At 43.2% G+C, this 19,978-nt stretch overlaps 1 protein-coding gene and 1 long non-coding RNA gene across 6 annotated transcripts; both read left to right on the forward strand.

Annotated features, from left to right (window-relative positions):
• The first annotated feature begins 7,877 nt into the window (after nucleotides 1-7,877).
• Nucleotides 7,878-10,115, forward strand: LOC136355218 (uncharacterized). The gene is made up of 2 exons (XR_010739432.1): nucleotides 7,878-8,427; nucleotides 8,760-10,115. It is a non-coding gene; the product is annotated as an uncharacterized lncRNA (long non-coding RNA).
• Nucleotides 10,116-12,141: 2,026 nt separating this feature from the next.
• Nucleotides 12,142-19,049, forward strand: LOC4329229 (cyclin-T1-2-like). Of its 5 annotated transcripts, NM_001416588.1 has the most exons (8): nucleotides 12,142-12,295; nucleotides 13,275-13,658; nucleotides 15,425-15,695; nucleotides 15,865-15,946; nucleotides 16,878-17,012; nucleotides 17,092-17,267; nucleotides 17,363-17,514; nucleotides 17,601-19,049. In NM_001416588.1, the coding sequence occupies exons 3-8, from the start codon at nucleotides 15,514-15,516 to the stop codon at nucleotides 18,764-18,766; spliced, it is 1,893 nt and encodes a 630-aa protein (NP_001403517.1). In that variant the 5' UTR covers nucleotides 12,142-12,295; nucleotides 13,275-13,658; nucleotides 15,425-15,513; the 3' UTR covers nucleotides 18,767-19,049. The 5 variants fall into 5 exon arrangements, with proteins under 5 accessions (NP_001403517.1, NP_001403516.1, XP_066163104.1 ...); NM_001416587.1 differs by lacking the exon at nucleotides 13,275-13,658; XM_066307007.1 differs by lacking the exon at nucleotides 13,275-13,658 and having other exon boundaries at nucleotides 12,145-12,295; nucleotides 15,425-15,547.
• The last annotated feature ends 929 nt before the right edge of the window (nucleotides 19,050-19,978 follow it).

The raw sequence follows: 19,978 nt of genomic DNA on the forward strand, positions 1-19,978 counted from the left end.
GGCATGACTAACCACTCATATCACCTGAACTTGGTTTTGAAAGCAGTTTTCCATTCATCCCCTAGTTTCATGTGAATTTGGTGGCATCGACTACGCAAATCAACTTTCGAAAACACAATAGCATCGAATACAGGTATTTTCTTTCGGATATGTATCGAGTTAGGGAGGGTGGTATCCGATGGATATGGATTATCCGGTAAAATATGTGGATATTACCCGGTTAAATATCCGGATATTACCTGGATAACATGCTACTTCCCAGCCAGCCACCAGGCCCAAATGGCCCACGAGCCACCAGCCAGGCAGCCTAACCCAAGCATGCACAGAACACATAGGTAGCATAGCCACACAGCTCCGCTGCCGCTACGCACCGTTGTCGCCATGCCGCTGCCGCGTCCATTGAAGCTCCACAACGCTCGTGACGTCGATCCTCCGTCGCCTGCACGCCCCGTCGAGTCTCCGCCATTGCCACTGCACCCGTCGGTTCACCACACCCCAATGCACCCGCAGTCGGAAGTCCGCTGGAAACCGTCGTGACTCATGAGCTCGTTGCGCTGCATACCCCTCGTCTCCACCCCCCCCCCCCCACTTCATTGGTTAGCAGCCAGACAACTACTAGTCACTTCACACAGGACAGTTAAAGACGGATGCCGATGATTCATTTCCCTTTCTCAATATCACATTAGAAGCTCGTTGATTGTAAGATACTAATGGCCTAATATAGTCACGTTATGAATATATAGGGATATATAGGGATGTTTTTTTGACTAGATATCCAAATAAACATTCGTAACCGATAGCGTATATATGTTTTGGTACAAATCCATTTCATATTTGTGCCAGATATTATCCGAGTTTGTATCCGTATTCGACACTATTCGTATTTGACCCGATTCCGATTGCAAAATGTGGGTTAGGATACGGGAAGGGTGAGATCCGACCCAACCTGACCCGATTTCACCCCTACATGCTTGCATAGGCACAACATCACATTCAACAACATCATGGTAATTTCCAATTGCAAAATTAACGCGCACCAGTTTTGTTACCTTTGCCTTACCACTGTTGTTCAACCATTGGATGTACTATGGATGTGGGTGAGGTTTGGTGCTATGTGCAAGCTTCTCCACCATCTCGCTGCTAGCAATTGTGGCAGTTACCTCCATCAATGATCATGCAGCAAGAACGCTCTTTGATGACGTACATTGTTTGGACAATGTGTGTCAGTGATTTTGCTCCGCCTTCTCCATTTGTGCACTGAGGACACGCTGCACAATGAGGTTCTCATAGTGCTCTGCATCATTAGCCCTAATATGCTCTTCTGGCGGCTCCTCATTATTTGCATGGTCAGCTGCAAGCAAAGCAAGTGTATCCTCATCGAAATCACTAGTAGACAAATATTCACCATCATTTTTGACTACCAAAACATGCTTGCTAGGGTAGTCACGCTGCATGTGCCCAAAGCCCTTGCAATGGTGACACTGAACATCTCTTGTTTTACCCGTGGATGCAATTGAAGAAGCACTCGCGGCTAGCTAAACAGCCTTTGTCGTTGAACTTGCAGGAGGGCCACGTGGCTTGTTACTGGATGGAGGAGGTGCTGCTCGACTGGGTGTGGGTGTGGAAGATGAGGAAGGAGTACGGCCGGCCGGAGAAGTGGTGCCTGCCTATCATAATGTAGATTTACCTGCACTTCCCTTTCAGCTTTACAAGCAAGATGAAACAATCGAGTCATATTAGTGTAATCTTTGTAGTCTACGATGTCATAAATCTCACCATTTAAACCACCCAAAAATCTAGCCATAGCAGCGTCCTCAGTTTCCTCTAAATTACAACGAAGCATGCCCATTTGTAATTCCTGATAATATTCCCCTATACTTTTCACACCCTGTCTCAATTGTTGCAACCTATTCAACAAATCACACGCAAAGTAAGGAGCAGATCATGCCCGCATGACCCGTTTAAAAGCATCCCAAGTTTGTGGCATGTTATTAGGATTTTTCTTGCCATGTTCTATTCACCAAACCGAAGAAAAATCAGTGAACTAACTAGTAACTTTAGAATTCTCAGGAAAATCATGCCATGCAAATTTTTGGTCAACAACAATCTCCCAAGAAAGGTACGCATCGGGATCATATTTTCCATCAATAGGAGGTATCTTAAATTTAATTTTAGAAAAAAAAACATCATCATTATTGCGTACCTTGCGTTGGCGGTGACCACCCATACCTCTATGATTATTGCGTAGTTGTCAACGATCAAGAGCATCTCGATCATCTTGTTTAGTGTCAGCGTATATTCATCCTCAATGCCGTCTTCATTACGTCGACCATTACCTCTAGCATTGAGATCATCAAAATGCCTCACAAGAGCAGCAAGGCTAGTGTTAATGCAAGCGATCGATGTCTCCAACCCTGTAAGCTTGATGTTGGTGGCGATCTGTGTGGACTCCAATTGTCCATTCTTCTCATTTGTCACCTGCAAATCAGCATCAAGTCCTTCTTTGTGCTACTTAACTTGCCTTGTAAAATATTTTATGATGCCTTTGGTGCGTGGGGAATGAAACGCACCCTCCTCATCATTATCCTCTGAACATGCCATGGCTAATAAAACAAAGGCAACAAAAACAACAAATGAGGAAATATAAGCCCTACAACTATTGGGATGTAGCTTTTGCAAGATGCTCACTCTCAGCCTATCTTACAAGCCCTTACCAATTCTTACCTTACTCATAGGAGGGGACGTCAACCCACAAGTCTGCAACCGTGGAACGAGGTGTATCGGTGCCGTAGCAACAAGACCTATCAAGTTGTAGTCAGGTTTGTGGTTGAGTTGTCAATGGGCTGAAAGTAATGCTCAAGAGAAAACTAGCAACCAAGTTAGCCAAATCAAGTTGAATAATATAATCGTTCAAGGTTTGTACAGTGCTGGTCACAGGCCCGGTCCTGTCAATTCAGTGGCCTGGAGCGAAGCTAGAAAAATGGGCCCTTTAATACAACTATAATAATATAACTATGTTTCTAATAAATTTAATGCATAAAAAAACATTCTTATAAAACAAGTTATATATCTTACCTTAAAATTTTCTTCTAACATGTACCGATGCGAAGTCATCGACGATGGCATCAATATCAATTTCATCTAATAGTTTCTTCTCGATGCATAAAGTTGCCAAACCATTTAATCTTTCTTGAGACATTACATGATTTCACTGTAAATTTAGAAAAAAGTAAGTAATTTATGAAAATTATGTCATACTAGATTCAATTCAACATTATAATAAAAATGAGTGCTGGCAAATTACCTAGTTGAGAACTAAAGAAAATAACTATTCACTGCCCTAGTTGCACAGCTGCACCGCGACTCCGCGAGGATCCCTAAATCCTAAATCAAAATTTCAGAAATCAGAAGAGGAGCAATTGGGGAGTAACATTTTGCATCCCAAAATTTAAACATATAAACTTAGCATACATCAAAGGGGAGAGCAATGGGGTACCTCCTGGTCTCCTAGAACTGAACAGAGAGTCAGAGAGATAAGAGATTTGCATCTGGCTACCGGCTGTCGTGGTGCCGCTGACGGCACTGAGCACGACACCGGCCGTTGACGCATAGCCGCGCGCAGTCGTCGACGTAGCTGAAACATGGCTGGAACCTGGGAGGGTGGCGAACAGCCGAACATGCGAAGAGTCAGGCGATTGCGAGCGAAGGCGAAGCGATCGGACGGAATCACGGAAGGAAGCCAAATCGACGCAATTTTTTTCCTGTACATTTGCTTCTTCCTCTCCTGAGCTAGTGGGCTTCTTAGTTCCTATGGGCTATTATGTACAGCATATATGGGGTTGGGCCCCTTCACTTCGTGGGCCCTGTGTGGAGGCCCAGCTCGACCCCCCCGGGCCGGGCCTGACTGGTCCTAGGCTAGCCGAAGTAGAGACGTGAGCCTAACCACAAAGAACATCACAAGACACAAACCTAAACAGGAACGATGACAGTGGTGACAACAGGAAATGGCGGAAGGTGCTGAGGAGAGAGATGGAACTTTTATTTTTATTTTTTTGATATTTTTTCACAGTTAGGAGCACATTGGAACCAACCACATAAATTCTTAGCTCAAACGGACAAAATATGAAGCATGTAAATTTTTTTCAAAGTTCTATCTAAAGGTTTTGCAAAGCTTCTCGCCTCAAAAACATAATTTTGCAAGTGGAATTTCGCGATTTTAATTTTGTCGAGTGTGGAATTTGGCGATGTAATTTTTTTAGGTAGATGTCCGTGGATATATTATGCCAAATTTCGAGTCCATATGAAAAAGATACGACTATTTTAAGGGAGATCACTCGAATCAGGGTTCTATTTCCTTTAAGGTAGATCACTCGAATCAGGGTTCTGTTTCCTTTCTGGTGGCAGCAGGCTCAACGACAATTAAACTCAATAAAAGGAACATATCAAACACAAACAGAAAGGAATTTGGTGGATGGCTGTGATGGTGCTGATGACGACAAAAGTGGTGATGGCGGCGGTGATGAAGATGGCGATGTGCGTGGTAAGAACAAGAAACTCTAATAGACTAAGTGCTAAGACCAACAAGTTGACACAACCGATGCAATCGAAAACTCAACAAGCCCTAACTAATCTAATTTTTTTTGGCTTTTTCTAGACTATAGGAAAAAAAATAAACAACGGAGGGTAAATAATCTCTCACTGATCAACCACGCTCTGATACCACCTGTTGTGAACCCGCGAGGGATTTGTATCCCAATCTTTCAATAAGAGGCGGAGATAACTCGATTGGATGAAGACGACGTTTATGGCCCAACTATAACCGTCCAAGGACGTTGCGCCTTAGCAACCGATATACCGTCACCAATGGTCGTCACGAACTTGTGGTGCACGACAACCCGACCTAGAGGGCACTCGTATGCCCTGCAAGCAATCGAAGAACAAGTAGAACTGCTAGATGAATATGAAAGTTTCACTAGGAAATCACAATATGGCAGGGTTCCGAATAGAAGCAGACGGGCGGTTTCGCCAACACGCGCGCTGCAAGCAGGTAGCAAGTTGCTAACTCTGATCATCAAAAACCAATTGTTCTTGGCAGTGGCTATAAAGGTATAAGAAGAGGGGGAGAACAACCACATGGGTGTTGGGGTTGTGCTCTAATCATAGGACGCGTCCTTAATGGACCCAACTTGATACATAGCCTATTGGGCCCAAATAAGTTGACGCAATACCTTTGATAGAAAAAGGCTCGGTGATAAAGCGATGATTGCGGCCACTCCAGAATTGATATGGACATGAGGCCAGATCCATTTCAAAGTAGACTTGATAAGCTTTCCATGAAGTACTTGCACGCCCAAATCGGAGTTCGTAGGAAGTCGTGGCGGTCGTCACAAGTTGGAGTTGTCCTGTAGTTTGAATCCAGCCCGCGCGAATCCTCTCCCTTTTGATCCTCTCTATCATTCCTAAGTAAAACAAGAGTGCACATGTCTCTGGGGGTATAAATAAGATGAACATGAACTCAAGAATGAACTCACCTGATAGTTGAGTTGACGTGCACAAGCGCAGGTAATGTTGATATTGACGTGCACAAGCGCAGGTAATGTTGATATTTCTTAACGACATTACTAGGAAATTAATCCCAAGCAATGTTGCCAGAGATATTAGACGGTATTCTTATGGGTTATAGAATAAATCCTCACGGATATACCACTGTAGCATTTCAACTGGAAATATTTCCAAGTATCGTATTTATTTAATTCCAAGAAAAGATATGGTAAGAGAGTACTATGCTATAAATTCATATTACACTTATATAAAATCAAAGTCTTTTGCAGGAGTTAATCATTTTAGGATAAGGATAGGTTGACACACAGAAGGATCAGTTTAGAATACTCTTGATAATTGATAAGTCTAGGCTAAGTGGATAAAAAAAAAGAAAAATATCATTTATGCACTTCTAGTATATAGTCATTTTAGTATACATTTGCTATTGTACAACTTTATGGCTAATACCCCCTAACTATGTCCTCCTAATATATTGAGAAACCACCCCATATTGCCGAATTCCTTACTACAATCCGTCATGGCTATCCAACCGGTTAAAGATATGGAGGAGTACCTGCACCAAGAACCTTCTTAGCCCTATATACGACGTGGAGGAATACCCGTGCTGAGCTATCACCATCAGCGGCCTACCTCTACAGATCTGTGGCATATAACACCACTTAATAATATCTAATAATCTAAGCACCACACTTACATTACTAAATATTACTCTACACCTCTGCAGATGACATAGAGCAACCATATGAATGAACACTAAGCCAATACCATTGCATATCTTTGGTAAGCTAGCCACATATTTAATACGAGTCAAGTATAAACCAAATTTGGTACTCGAATAATTATACAAGTATAGTAAAGGACCAAAACTATATAAAGAAAAATATTTCATTAATGGATAAAATCTTACAAGAGAGGGAAGAGATAGTAGAACCATACCCGAATTCTCCAGAAGACTTGAAGAACTAAGGAAGACTATTCTAATTCTGACTCTACTAGCACTAGAGCAAAATATGTAAACTAAAAAGCTTCTTCACTTGATTCCTTGTTGGTGTGTGTTGGAATGAAGGAGATGAGGTCCTTTTATAGCTTGAGAATGACGGTTGGAGGTGCCAAAACAGGTACAACCGTCATTGGAAGGTCAGTAGTAACCGTCGTTGGCTTGGGCCTAGGCCAGCGGAGCCAAGCCTGGGTCGGCCGACGCCTGGCAGGCCTCCCTGGGCCAGTCCTTCCTTCTGAACGTCTCCTGATGGATCCTGGGCCCAGTGGTATGGTGGTTGGTCCCATTTGCAAGTGTTTCAATAGGTTTGTGGGCCCATCTATCCATATGTCTACCGCATGTCGACCTCTGATTGGTGATTTTCCATCATTTCTTCTTAATTTATGAAGTGATCTCCTGTATACAAGTACTTTGTCAAGTACTAGTGGAAATAGGTTATTTCTAAATGAATATGCATGCAAGCATTTCTAGTTCTCCATTATTTCCAACAGTATTGATGGTCGAAATTCGTCTATAATGACCGTCAACAGGTAATAGGACCATGAGGTTGTAGTCGTGGAGACGTGGATGTATCGATGGTGTTGATGTCCTCATCATGAGAGCTCATGGAGCTGGAGTCGCCACCGGGCCGTCACACGAGATCCGCCACCGGGGATGCCGCTCGAGATCCACCACCGGTCGGCAGCGTAGAGATCCACCACTGGGGCCGCCTCTCGAAGCGAGGAGGAGGATGACTGTCACATCCTGATTTTCGTTTTAGGATTTATAAATTATTTAATAAATTATTATTAGAATTTATATTAAATGTTCATTAATTTACAAGAGAAGTTAAATGTGGGAAATAAAATTTCCTAAATATAAAGCATGGACGGATTTATTTTTTATTAAATTCTCCATGGTTAATTATACTCTCTGGAATTTTCTCGGATTTTTCGGAGCTCAATTCCTAATTTTAACCATACAAAGAACATTTCAGTAATTATCCACATATTAAATTAATCATTAAATGGTCTGATTATAATTTTGTTAAGTACTTTGAGTGTCCAAGTATTTTCAGGATTTTTCTTGAAACTATTTGAGCATTGGAAGTATTTTTAACAATTCAAAGATCATTTCAGTGATTATTTTAATTGGAAAAAGTTTTTAAATCCTCTCCTAAGCCGTTGGGCTGATTTCAGCCCAACATCTCTCTCCCTCGCGCGCGTGCTGTGCAGCCCAAGTCGGCCCATCCGAGCTCCTCCTCTTTCTTTCTTTGCTTTGTTTTCAGCCAGCCCAAGACGAAAAGTCTAATTCTCCTCCCTGCTACAGTGTCGTCTTCAAGCTTGGACAGAAGCCCGAGCTGCCGTCCTGTGCTCTAGCCGACGCCGCTTCCTCCACCAAATCCGCCGCATCCCGTGCTCCGTTTGCAAAATTAGTTGAGGGGAAATATTCCTCTTATCCTCCTCTATCCTTTCCCCCAAGAATCGGACTTTATCACGAAGAAATCAACGCGGAATCGAATTCGTTTTCGAGTTTATCTCTCCAACTAACCCTCGGATTTTCCGGCTTCGATTCCTCTCGGTTGGAGTCCGATCTCTTCAATCCAAGCCTATAAATAGCATCCCCTAGTCGTCCTCTTTCGTTTGCCCCATGTCCCGAGCTCTCTCGTGCCCCGTAGTGCCGCCGCCGCGCCACCCAAACCGCCGCCGTCGCCGGCCGGCGAACAGCCGCCTCGCGCCGTCGTTTTAGCCGCCGCCGCCGCCTCCTCACGTCGCCGTCGGGTGCGCGTGGAAGAGGGGAAGCTCGGCCGCCCCTTCGCCGTCACCACCGGTCACCGGAGAGCCGCCGCCGCCGCACAAGCTCGTCGCCGGTCGTCGTTCGTCGCATTGGTTAGTACCGGTGAGATCGCGTTGTTCTCCTCTACGCGTAGGTACCCTCCAAAAGTCCGGCCGAGTCTTCTAGCGCCGGCGAGGTCGTCGCTGATGTCGAGTCGACATTGATGATGTCAGCGATGACGTCATTAATCCCTTTTCTTAGTTTTCTCTATTAGATGAAAATCGATTAAACTTCGGAAATTAATAACTAAATCATCGTACCTCGGATTCGAGTGGTTCAAGTTGCTAAATTTTTCTAAAATCAAGATCTACATGTTAAAAATATCCACATGTACTGGTTATGCTTGTTTTTGTACTATTTTGTTGATTTTGTTCTTTCGTTTTAGTTTCCGACGTTCCGGAGGAGAGCGTTTTCGTTGAGGAAGGTTCGGAAGTGTTTGCGGAAGCTCAAGGCAAGTCACAAAGATCCCAAACAACCCTTTGAGCATGTTGAACCCGTTTAAAGCTATTGTTTGATTTCAACTTATGCATTATTTTCGAATGTCATCGGGTGGTGAGCCTTTCACAATTAATTAATGGCCGAAGATGGCTTTATTTTCCTATGGGTTATAATTTGATTAGCTAGAACCTTATATATTGGTTTGGGTTCAGCTAAATGCTATATATATATAATTGCTTAGCCATGCTTAGAAACATTAGCACATGATTGGGATAACTAATGTTACACTATCACTTATGGTTATATTTAATGGTAGCTCACGATGGTCAATCGTGATTGGTTAATTAATTATTGCCAATTAAAATTTGTCAATGGTGGGTTGTGAGCACATGGTTGTGAAGGTCGTGCTCATGGCAATTAAGGACCGATTCGCGAGCTACTGTTGTAAAACATTAACCGTGCCAACCACAAGCCAGCATAGGCAACGGCTTTACCTTTTGTATAGCATGATTCATTGCGGGGCACCAGACTGAGAAGCGGCGAGAAGTCCGTGGGGGTCGCTGGGGAGTCCATGCCTCTGGTTGTATTTATAGAGGGGGTGATTATGATCCAGGTATGGTGCACTGTGGTGAGTTGTGTTGTGCAGAGGGTATTGTCATAGCCTCTATTCGGGTACTTTCCAGTATCGCGACGCATGGTAGACATGATGTTGAGGCTGTGTCTTGTAGGTACAGTGGTACACCTCTGGCCAGAGTAAAACTATTCGAATAGCCGTGCCCGCGGTTATGGGCGAGTTGAGCAATGTTTTTCGTGATTAGTCTCACACATCTCACAATAATTATTGATGCTATAATTGGTAATAATTTGCTTAGCTCCTGGTTTGGAGTTAGATTTGTACAGCCGGGGTTGGTTGTTCAGGTTTGGTTGGGCCTGTACAGCATTGGGGTGCTGTTCAGTGTTGATTAAAATTGATGATTAATTACTCTATTGTTTTACTACTCTTAAATCTTTGCTAAATGCTGCTTTTACAAATGAGCCTATATTATGCCATCCTTTGGTATCCTTGTGCACTTGCATATTTGCTGTGTGGCTTGTTGAGTATGTCATATGCTTATTCTTGCAATAATCAATCAACCTCAATTGAAGAAAAGGGATCCAGAAGGAGAAGACGTTTGGCTTATACCCCAGTTGAGCTGCCTGTGGGAATGGAGCTGAAGTCATCGCTAGACCGTTATTTCCGCTGCTGTTTTCTTTTCTTTTGTAAGTATGTAACGTTATTATTATGATGGATTTGTATATTAAATTGTCAGTTTGTGTACCTCGGCTGATTCCTGGACGAGGGTTTTATGCACAAATAAGTTCGGAAATTACTAGTGAATTTCCGGACGTGGCAACGACCACGAGTGGGCCTGCCGCTGCTCTACTCGCCGCTTGCCAGAGATGAGCCCGAGGATGCCGTCGATGCTCCACGTCGCGATGGCCCCGACGTTGCTCCACTTGGTGCTTGCCGGAGACGAGACTGCCCCGCCCACACTGTCGGCCTTGATCCACGTAGGAGAAAGCCAACCTTGTTTTGCGCCGTCGGAGTTCAATTCGCTGATGCCGGAGTTCGGTCCCGCCGCCGAAGCTCCACCGCCACCGAGCTTGGTTGCATCATTGGAACTTGATTTGCCGCTGGAGGGGAGGGGATGGATGGGGAACGGGAGAGGGTAGACGGAGATGGGTGGCGCCGACGGAGATGGAGAGGAGAGTAGGCGATGAAGCTGGGGGCGATGTTGGTGAGGCGGCGAAGATGGAGAGGCGTCGGCGTCTTCGTTGGGACTTGGGAGGGGATGAGGATTAAATGCAATTGGGAGCGAGAGAACGGGGTGAGGGGGAGGAAAAAGTAAGGGATGGCTGACAAGTGGGTCAGTGGGCAGGCATGATTATGTGTGTAGATCTTTTTTTTTTGTTGCAGGGTCTGAAATATAAAAAATTGGATGGTTTGTTAATACAAAATATAGGAAGGGCTGACATAGAAGAATTTAAGGGCTGAGATGAAAAAAAGTTGTTAGGTGGAGCCTCCATTGTGGAGCTAGTGTCCATATAGGAACCTCATCCTATGTGGCATAGCGAGGCATGATTTTGAGTAGATTGTACTGCTATTGTCCTTAGGGAATCCACAATGTGAGCCACTTCTAGAGTGCTGTAGAGGAACTCAGCTCGGAATGGAGGATACCCCTGGATGGGCTCCTCAAAATCTGAAACAACTTAATAGAGACACTCCAACCCACAATAGGTATCACAGCCTACAAAGCCCCATATTTATTTTTACTATCCTACCCCTAATCTCTCTCTCTCTTGCCCCCTCCTTTTTTTCGCCACCGCACTCGCCTCTCCCTCTCGCCGCCGCCTCCAACTCAGGCCCAGCGCACCGCTGCGGTGGCCGACGGCAAGCGGCGAGAGGCGGGTGGCATCCTCCCTGGCCTTCTCCGTCACGCCATCGTCGCCACCCACCCCAGCTCTCTCTCTCTCCGGTGGCGGCCGCAAGGGCGACGAGTAGGACCACCCTCGCCGCCGGAGCTTTGTCGACGAGGGCGACGAGGAGAGCCGCCTACTCCGCCGCGAACCCGTTGCCTCCGCCGGGGATCCGCCGTTGCCGCCGCTCGCCGCGCGCTCTCTCTCTCTCGTCGCTGCTATTTCCGGCCGTAGCTCGAGATCCCGCCGCTCCCTCTGCCGATGGCTAAGACGAGCCCGGCAGACGGCTGCCGCACGGTGGCCGACTCCGCCCACCGCCTCTCTCTCTCCCGCTAGCAGAGGCTGAGGAGACGGCGCACCTCGGCGGTGCCCGAGGAGGAGCTCGGCTCAGCGGGGTAGGCCGTCTCGCGATGAGAACGGAGGAGAGGAGAGAGAGGGGGAGAGGGGTGGAAGGGGAATATGGTGGTGGAGAGACAGTCGCCTGAGGCGTCTGTCGCCGCAGCGCGTGCCTCTAGCCCGTTCCCTAGCCGAAAAGGAGGAGGCGCGTCTCCCAAGCAGGGGTCGCGCGCCATCACCAGGGCATGGCTCGAACGGAAAAGCGAACGGCCGTCGCTGGGGCGGGTTGAAGACACATTGTAGATGGCCTTATTCACCCAGTGAATAGCTAGGAGTAATTTAGAATTATATATTTGAGACCAAAATATGATAGCAGAATTAGCGGCGAGGTCCGACCTTGGAAGTGAGCTGTTTACACGGTACAGACCAGTGACACCGGATAGTAGGGGAGGCAGTTTGAGACGTTGGATGCATTTCAAGGGTGGATTTTGGGGCACTGGACGCAAGTCAATAGTATCCGAGTGCAGTACGGCGTAGGTGGCCTCCGAGTCGTCGCGCCCGGCCTAGGGAAATTGATCTCCCCCGCATCCCCGTCCCCTCGGCCTCGACTGCCCACCCGCCGCCTGCGCCGATCTCCATCTCGCGAGGGCGAGTAGCAGCCTGCTGCTTCTGCCGCATCCTCGCAGGCCGGTGAGCACCCTGCTCGCGTCATCCTCTTTTTAATCCCTTATCTTCTCTCCTAGATCTGGAAGCTTTTCTCTCCGCCTTAGTTCCACAAACAATAGATTTGGGGGTTCAACTGAACCCCATCATGCCCCCGGTTAGGTCAAAGATTCTGTCTTTGGCGAATTGGGAGGTGAATTCATGGGTGAGCCGACGAGCTTCGTCGTGATTTCCTATTCAATTTGGGGATCTTCTCGCTGTTTGACGTATTGGCCGTATGGCATATGCAGAAGTCGATGTGAATTCATTGCTTCTCCACCTTTTACAACGATATCTTGTGGGCTAGATTTTTTGTCGGGCTGGGACTAGCTTGTGTGTATTCTTGATTTTGTCTTCAAAGATGTTATCCTAAAGGGGTGGACAAACTGCTTTGCTTTTGTCGAGAAATTTGGTCAGTTTATTAACTGGGAGTTGGTTGAAATTACACCCAAAGTCTGCCAACTTTTAGTGAGCGCAGTTTGTAGAATCTATTATTTACTTGGTCAAGAAGATTGTGCCTATACATAAATAGTTACTGCTAGTTGAGAAATCTTTTCTACATTCAGTTAAGCTTGGATTTGGATGAGATATTACAATCTTCTGCCAACAAAAGACATAGTTTTCAGCATGTTGTTTTTGTTGTAACCAGAATTTCTATACTGTGAAGATTGTATGTACAACAGAAAATTTCTCTTATGCCGCAAAGCTGCATGCCATACTCTTATTTGCCACATGATTTGTTGGCTTTGTAAAAATGCCACAAAGTTCAGTTGTATACTCGTTTATCTGCCACACTTTACCATTTTAACCCACCAAATGTGCAATTTTCCCTTCTTCTGCACCCTCTTTCTCTCTTCTATGAGTTTGTGAATGGAGCTTGGCCGCACGGGCTGGTGCCCACTGTGTTTGGCCCAACAGAAAATTATATCTTAAAAATGTATGTCTCTCTATGGGCTTTTACACCCAGGCCTAGGACCTAGGTCCGCCACTGCGGCCGGGAGCAGGGCGCGTGGAACTGGCTTTCAGGAGGAAAGCCGTGCGCGGAGTAGGTGGGCTGCACAGAGCCAGTTGCTGAGGGCAGGACGCATATTGTTGTGCTGCTGGCGGCCAGAGGCGGAGGTAATGCTAAGGTTGAAGCTGGCTACTGGAGCTAGGGTGTCATAGCTCATGCCGAGCTCAGGTGCACGGAGATGGCGTGCGCGTTGGACATGCAGGAGTGGGGCGTCGGACGTGCAGGAGTGGGCTGGCTGCCAGGTCTGGCTCAAACTTTGGCCGGACAGAGCTAGGTCTGTCCTTGCTGGACACAGAGAAGAAGGGTGGGGATAGGACAAAAATGGAGAAGGAGAAGAAGGTGGGCATTAATTTGGAATTTCACACTGTATTGTGGTAAAAGAATGAATTGGTACTCAATTTTGTGGCATTTTAGTAAAGGCTTCAAACTTTTGTTCAAAATGAGAGTTTTCGCATCCAACTTTGTGGCATAAGAGCATTATTCTCTTTGTATAATGGAATACCGTTAACTTGTCTCAGGTGCAATTGTTATTAAGCAGAACCCAAGGGCCGTGTACCACATCCTTGAAATTGTGTATTGTCTGCTTCTAACCGGAAAGGCAATACATGCGAAAACTTTCAATGGGTAATGTGTAGTTGCACATTGATATATGGGAAAAACATGCAGTGGATATTAAACATGGGAAAACTATCGCATAAATTTCTAAAATATCTCACATACAGGAAGGTTATATTAGACAACCATATAAAATTTCAGGACATATGAAATTGATAAACAGTGAGGAAAAAAAGAGTATTCTTTATTTGTGTTTTTTTCTTTGCTATTTGTAAACTTAATATCTCACAAACAAAGTTGAGTTTTATCTTGAATTTTGTATGCCCATCTAATTTCATATAGCTATCATTGAGTTCTTTTTTTCAAATAAAACTCTTTTTGAGAACTTATATTCTGTGGTTTACATGTTTCCGACCTAGTTAAACATTTCACCATGTATTTACACTGGATATCTCGGAAATCTCACATCGTACTCCTATATCCACATTGTCTCATGTATAGTTGTCGATAGATCCCATCCATACAATGCTCCACATTGCATGGCAACAGATCAGAATGTCTGATGTTTGCACTTCAGAGAACACAAACAACAATTTAATTGGCACATAAGAGGGCACAAACAACAATGAACTGAAATGAACAGACAAATCAGTAATTGCAAGATGTTTGCATAGAAATCTTGAAATGCAACTGATAAGTGATTATGGTTACAAATTGGACCATGCAAGTAGGCTTTAGAATTTCTAAGCTCTGCTCAGTGCTATTTTCCTTTTATTAGTGCATTGAGGCGGATCAAACTCATCTACATTTTTGGTAAGGTTTTGGAATTTAGACTTTGGAATTCAAACTCATCAGCACACATTGATTTCCTCTGGAGTATAGACGCTTCAATGCCGGATATCGTCTTCCATTAGGAGTACATGTTCAAAAGATTCAATCTCGTGGAATTCACATGTCTGTACAGGTTCTGAACAAAAGAGTTTTAAATGGAAGGAAATGTAATGAATATAACTGCACACAGCATTTTGATGAATATAAATCAGTATCCGTGACTCTTGATTAGTTATGGATAAAATTGAAATAGGTCATCTTATGGATTTCTTTTAAAGTAAAATCATCAGATGATTAGCATTTTAATGATGATGACATGGCTTAATATGATGGCTCATGTTATACTCAAAAATATAGGGGAGAGATTTTCTGGGATGGAATACATTAGTATCTTGTTATACCATGTATGTTAATTTGATTAAAAAATATCATCTTCATCAATATAATTTATTTTCCTTTGTGGCTATGAGAAACTTTTTTAACATTTCTGTTAATTTCGTTCTCTGCCAATTGAGGGAAAGGGAGGTAAAAATGTTCACAGTAGCATGGTGAATGCAACTGTAGCAAGCTATCAAAGGAATAGATCATGTAAAACATGCACAATTTAGCTATAATCTGTACATATTGGCTTAAATTTACATTCATAATGTTCGTTGCTCAGTATGTGGATTCATATTGTAGATATTTTTATTATATACATAAATTTCATGGTTCTGCAGGCTGTTCAGCACAAGCAATTCGGAAGTTCTGTCTGAAACTACACTGAAGATTTTGGAGGGTCCTTAAGCAGGTTTTTTCAAACATACTGATGGATGGGGAATCCCAGACGAGTAAATTATCATGTGAGCACATGTACTCTTGGTACTTCACCAGGGAAGAACTGGAGAAATTTTCCCCATCTAGGAAAGATGGTATTACTGAGATAATGGAGTCAGAAATTCGGCAGTTGTACTGTTCATTCATTCGGGATGTTGGCATTAGACTGAAACTGTATGTGCCAATTTCCTTGTTGAGTGTACCTTTTAATGTCAGTATAGCTCACTTTTCAAACTTATATGTTGGTTTTACGGCTAGTTTGTGCCCTTAGTTAGCACACAATAATTTCTTTTATTCTGGAAGTTTGCTAAGCTTGTTACCTATTTTAACATTTTTCTTTCAGACCACAGATGACTATAGCAACAGCAATAATGTTCTGCCATCGCTTCTATCTGTACCAGTCCCTTGCCAAAAACGGATGGCAGGTAAGGAGCTTTTTTTTTTAATTTATCTCTTTTGTTGTGGTGGGTTGGTGTCTTTTAGAAAAAGCATTTTTCTGAAAGAATGTTTTAGAAAAGCAATTGGATACAATCTTCTCTTTAAAAAATATTTACTGGCAAAGGTTCTCAAGGAACATATATAACCCTTGCATATTTTTTATACTTGATCAGTTCATATACTCTTTGCAACTTGTGCTTAACTTTCCGATCTATTATCGGTTGTACAATAAATATGAAGCTGCATAATAACACTAACATTTAATCTTGTATTGCTTATTAAGTGCATGGCGATGTTACAGTGCCATTAGGTGATTTAGAAATTCAATTCCAAAGGGATCTACTTGTGCCAATCAGTAATCCTATATTGTAATTCCTTACTTTTTTACTGTGCTGTAAAGTTTTGATATAGTCTGATTTATGGTTGATTTGCTTGGGATGTTTGGAAGATACAATAGTATTGAGATGTATTGTACAATACAATAGAACATCCTTTTTGAGGACAAGTCTGTTCAGCATTCCTGTTGAAGTTACACTATTGCCATTAGCCAACAGGAATACAGCTTACAATCCTGTTATTAGAAGCTAAAATACTATAACTGACCATCTAATAAGTATAAATCCTCCAGTAAGTTTTATAGATTTGATTCGCCTCACCACATTCACTGTATTCCTGTCATGCGGTTATTTAATTGAGAAACACATTCTTGTCTCTGCAATTAATCTGGAGTTGTGCTCGTTATCTGCACTTGCAGATGTTACTTGCTGACATGTTTCTTCATTGCTCAAGAAAAGAAAAAAAAAGCTGTGCATGTGATGCAAGCTGTCTATAACTAAATACTATTACAAGTAATTGGTGTTTATTTTATTTGCTTATTGTCATTCCAGAGCCAATAGCTTTACTTGTTTTTTATTGCAGACGATTGCAACAGTGTGCATATTTCTGGCTTCAAAAGTTGAAGATACACCTTGTCCTCTGGACCAAGTAATTAGAGTGGCCTATGGAACAATGTACAGGAGGGACCCAGCTACAGCTCGAAGAATCCACCAGAAGGTATAGTTGGATCATTAATTGAGTTTTCAGTATATATGTACCATCCAGTTAATGGTTGACAAGTAGTATCTATCAACAGGATGTATTTGAGAAGCAGAAAGCACTAATTTTGACCGGGGAGAGATTAGTCCTTACAACTGTTCGGTTTGATTTCAACATCCAACATCCTTACAGACCACTACTTGATGCTATGGAAAAACTTGGGATCTCTCAGAAGGAAGTGAAACAAGTAGCTTGGAACTTTGTAAATGATTGGTATGAGATGTGACATATCACTTTGTGACATTATTGTTTTGATGCTTCATTCATTCAACTGATCAATCTGGATGTATTCATTCTGTTGCTCGTAGGCTTAAAACAACACTGTGCCTACAGTATAAGCCCCAATACATAGCTGCTGGTTCGCTCTACCTGGCTGCTAAGTTTCAGAACGTCAAGCTTCCTGTGCATGGAGGGCATGTTTGGTGGCACCAATTTGATGTTGCCCCAAAACCTTTGGAAGGTATGTAGACTACTAAGCTGAAACATAATAGTACCTTGTGTATTCTTGGTATTTACAGTAAGAGACTAAGAGTTACACTGCTATAGCTGTCCTTCAGCAAATGAGGGAGATGGTTCACATGAAAGCAAAGCTGTTTGCTCATCCCAGTCCGGCTAAGCAAAAGGAAGTTCTTTTTGAAGGAATGCTGCTCATATCAAATAGCCCAGATTCTGTGTTGACTCAATCTAGCTTGTCAGTAAGCAGCTCGAGTCCTGAAATTGGAGACCCCAATGACCACCTGCAGGTGGATTCAAGTCAAGACATAGTGCATATTGAGGATCGTAGCAAGTCATATCCTGAAAGGAATTTATCGAATCTTACTGCTGATATGAATAATCCCGGTAAAACACACAATAAAGAAAGCTTGGATCAGGCCTTAAAAATCAAACATGGTGGACTGATCTCATGTAATCAGCAGATACCATTAGATGCAATTGCAAAGATTGATAGCAGCACTGCTAAATGCGTGGAACAGAATATTGGCATTTGTTGCAGCTCAAGTAACACATTCAATGGCAAAATCTTGAACCCGTTCTCAATAAGTCAGCGAAGTGGTGATAAAACAAAGTTATGCTCAGAGGGTGGATCATCGCTTACAGATGTGGACAGCAAAAGCACTCAATCTGTCGAACCGCCCACTACAATTTGTAACCATACCAGTGACAGTCTCAATGTGGACAGTTTGTGCTCTGATCAGAGACTGGCTAATTCCACTGCAGGTACCACGGAGAAGGCATCATTTGTATTGCCTGTCCAGATAAAGGTTGATCATTTGTGTGTGGAGCGTAAAAAGGTAGATGTGGCACGGATAAAGGATTTGTTGATGAAGAGGAAGAGACGAAGAGAAAGACAAGGGCGGTGCATTCCTTCAGTTGACCTAAGTGAAGAAGCCTGGATTGAGAGAGAACTTGAGTCTGGTATAGTTTTTAAAAAAGTTGACCATGTTGTTGCATCGTATGATTTAAGTGATGAAGGCTGGATTGAGAGAGAACTGGAATCTGGAATTGTTATTGGACAAAAAAATGACCAGCCTGTATCTTTAGATGGTTTGACTGAAGATGATTGGATTGAGAGAGAGCTTGAGTCTGGGATTATAGTTGAACCAGGACCAGCTGGTAAGAAGCTAAAGTCAAAGCTTCTTTCAGAGGGTCATGAGATAATGAATAGCAGGTGGGAAATAAATGGCAAATCAATGCAAAATCAAGTCACATAGAATATGAGATATCCATACAGATAGGAGCACCATTGTTTACTCGTGTTCTTTATTTGATTGAATTAACTATACACCTCGTGTACTTGAAATGCTAGGGGTGTGCATGGGAAAGATTTTTGTTCTTTGTATAACTAGTAACAGTGGGAATTCACAATTTCAATCTTTAGGTTGTAGGTGCAACTGTACAATAATTAAGTGTAAATGTACAATCCGTCCTTGTTAGCAGCTAATCCTTCATTGTAAACTGTACCTGTCATCAAAACGAAAATAATGTTCTGGTGTACCGGGAAGCTTTTTTTTTTTTTTTTTAAATCTGCAACGACGATTTCTTATTACTGAAATTCAGTGAGATCACGAATCACCAGGAACCTTACAAATTCTGGGATGGGGTCAACCCAAACAAACGATTGACCCGGGTTCCAACTCACCCAAATGAGCAAGTTCGTGAGCAACTTTATTACAAGAACGAGGCGCAAAAGAGACCTCAAAGCTAGCAAACTGAAACTGGAGAAGCGTTTTTATTTCCGTGAAGATTGTAGCACCAGTGGCTAGGTCATGCGATGAGGACTTAATCGCCAAAGCCAGTATGGCCGAGTCAGTCTCAATTTCCACAGCAGATACACCTTGGACCGAGATGGTTAACAGAGCTACCAAGCATGCCCTTGCTTCAGCAGAAATAGCATCATTGACGAATTCGATGCGCCCAGCACCCGCAAACAAAAGCATGACCCTCATCGTTGCGCAAAACAAAACCCCATCCATCTGTTTTGCGATCCGCTTGAAATGCACCATCAATATTAAGTTTGTAAACTCAAGCTAAACGTATGCTATAACTTTGTTGGAGTAGAAGTTGGCCACATTAATGAATCAATCAGAAAGCTACAGTTTTGTTGTTTCCATTATTAAACTGTGGGGTTCGTAAGCCTGATGGCTGTGCTATGTTCAGCTCATGGAATAGCATTCCTTGTGCCCGTTGAACAACTAGATGTTGTGGAGCGCCTAGGGTTGCTAATACCTTTTGTTTGATTATCTTTTTATATCTTTTGTCCGATCATATGTTTATACCTTTTATCCTACTATGTAGTAATCATAAATACATGTTTATGTGCTATATGTAGAATGCAGGACATTGAACACACTTCATATATATTTCATATATAGATATATCTTGGTTTCCGTAAGGAACTAGAAACTAACCACGGCTTTGCCGCG

This window comes from Oryza sativa, chromosome 2 (genome assembly GCF_034140825.1).
Source record: "Oryza sativa Japonica Group chromosome 2, ASM3414082v1".
Lineage (NCBI taxonomy): Eukaryota > Viridiplantae > Streptophyta > Magnoliopsida > Poales > Poaceae > Oryza > Oryza sativa.

Bases quoted from the DNA above. Each gene is read 5' to 3' on its own strand.
- LOC4329229 (NM_001416588.1), top strand. From the start codon at position 15,514: ATGGATGGGGAATCCCAGACGAGTAAATTATCATGTGAGCACATGTAC. The intron at 15,696-15,864 runs GTATGTGCCAAT...TTTTTCTTTCAG, and splicing joins GTTGGCATTAGACTGAAACT to ACCACAGATGACTATAGCAA. The intron at 15,947-16,877 runs GTAAGGAGCTTT...TTTTTATTGCAG, and splicing joins TTGCCAAAAACGGATGGCAG to ACGATTGCAACAGTGTGCAT.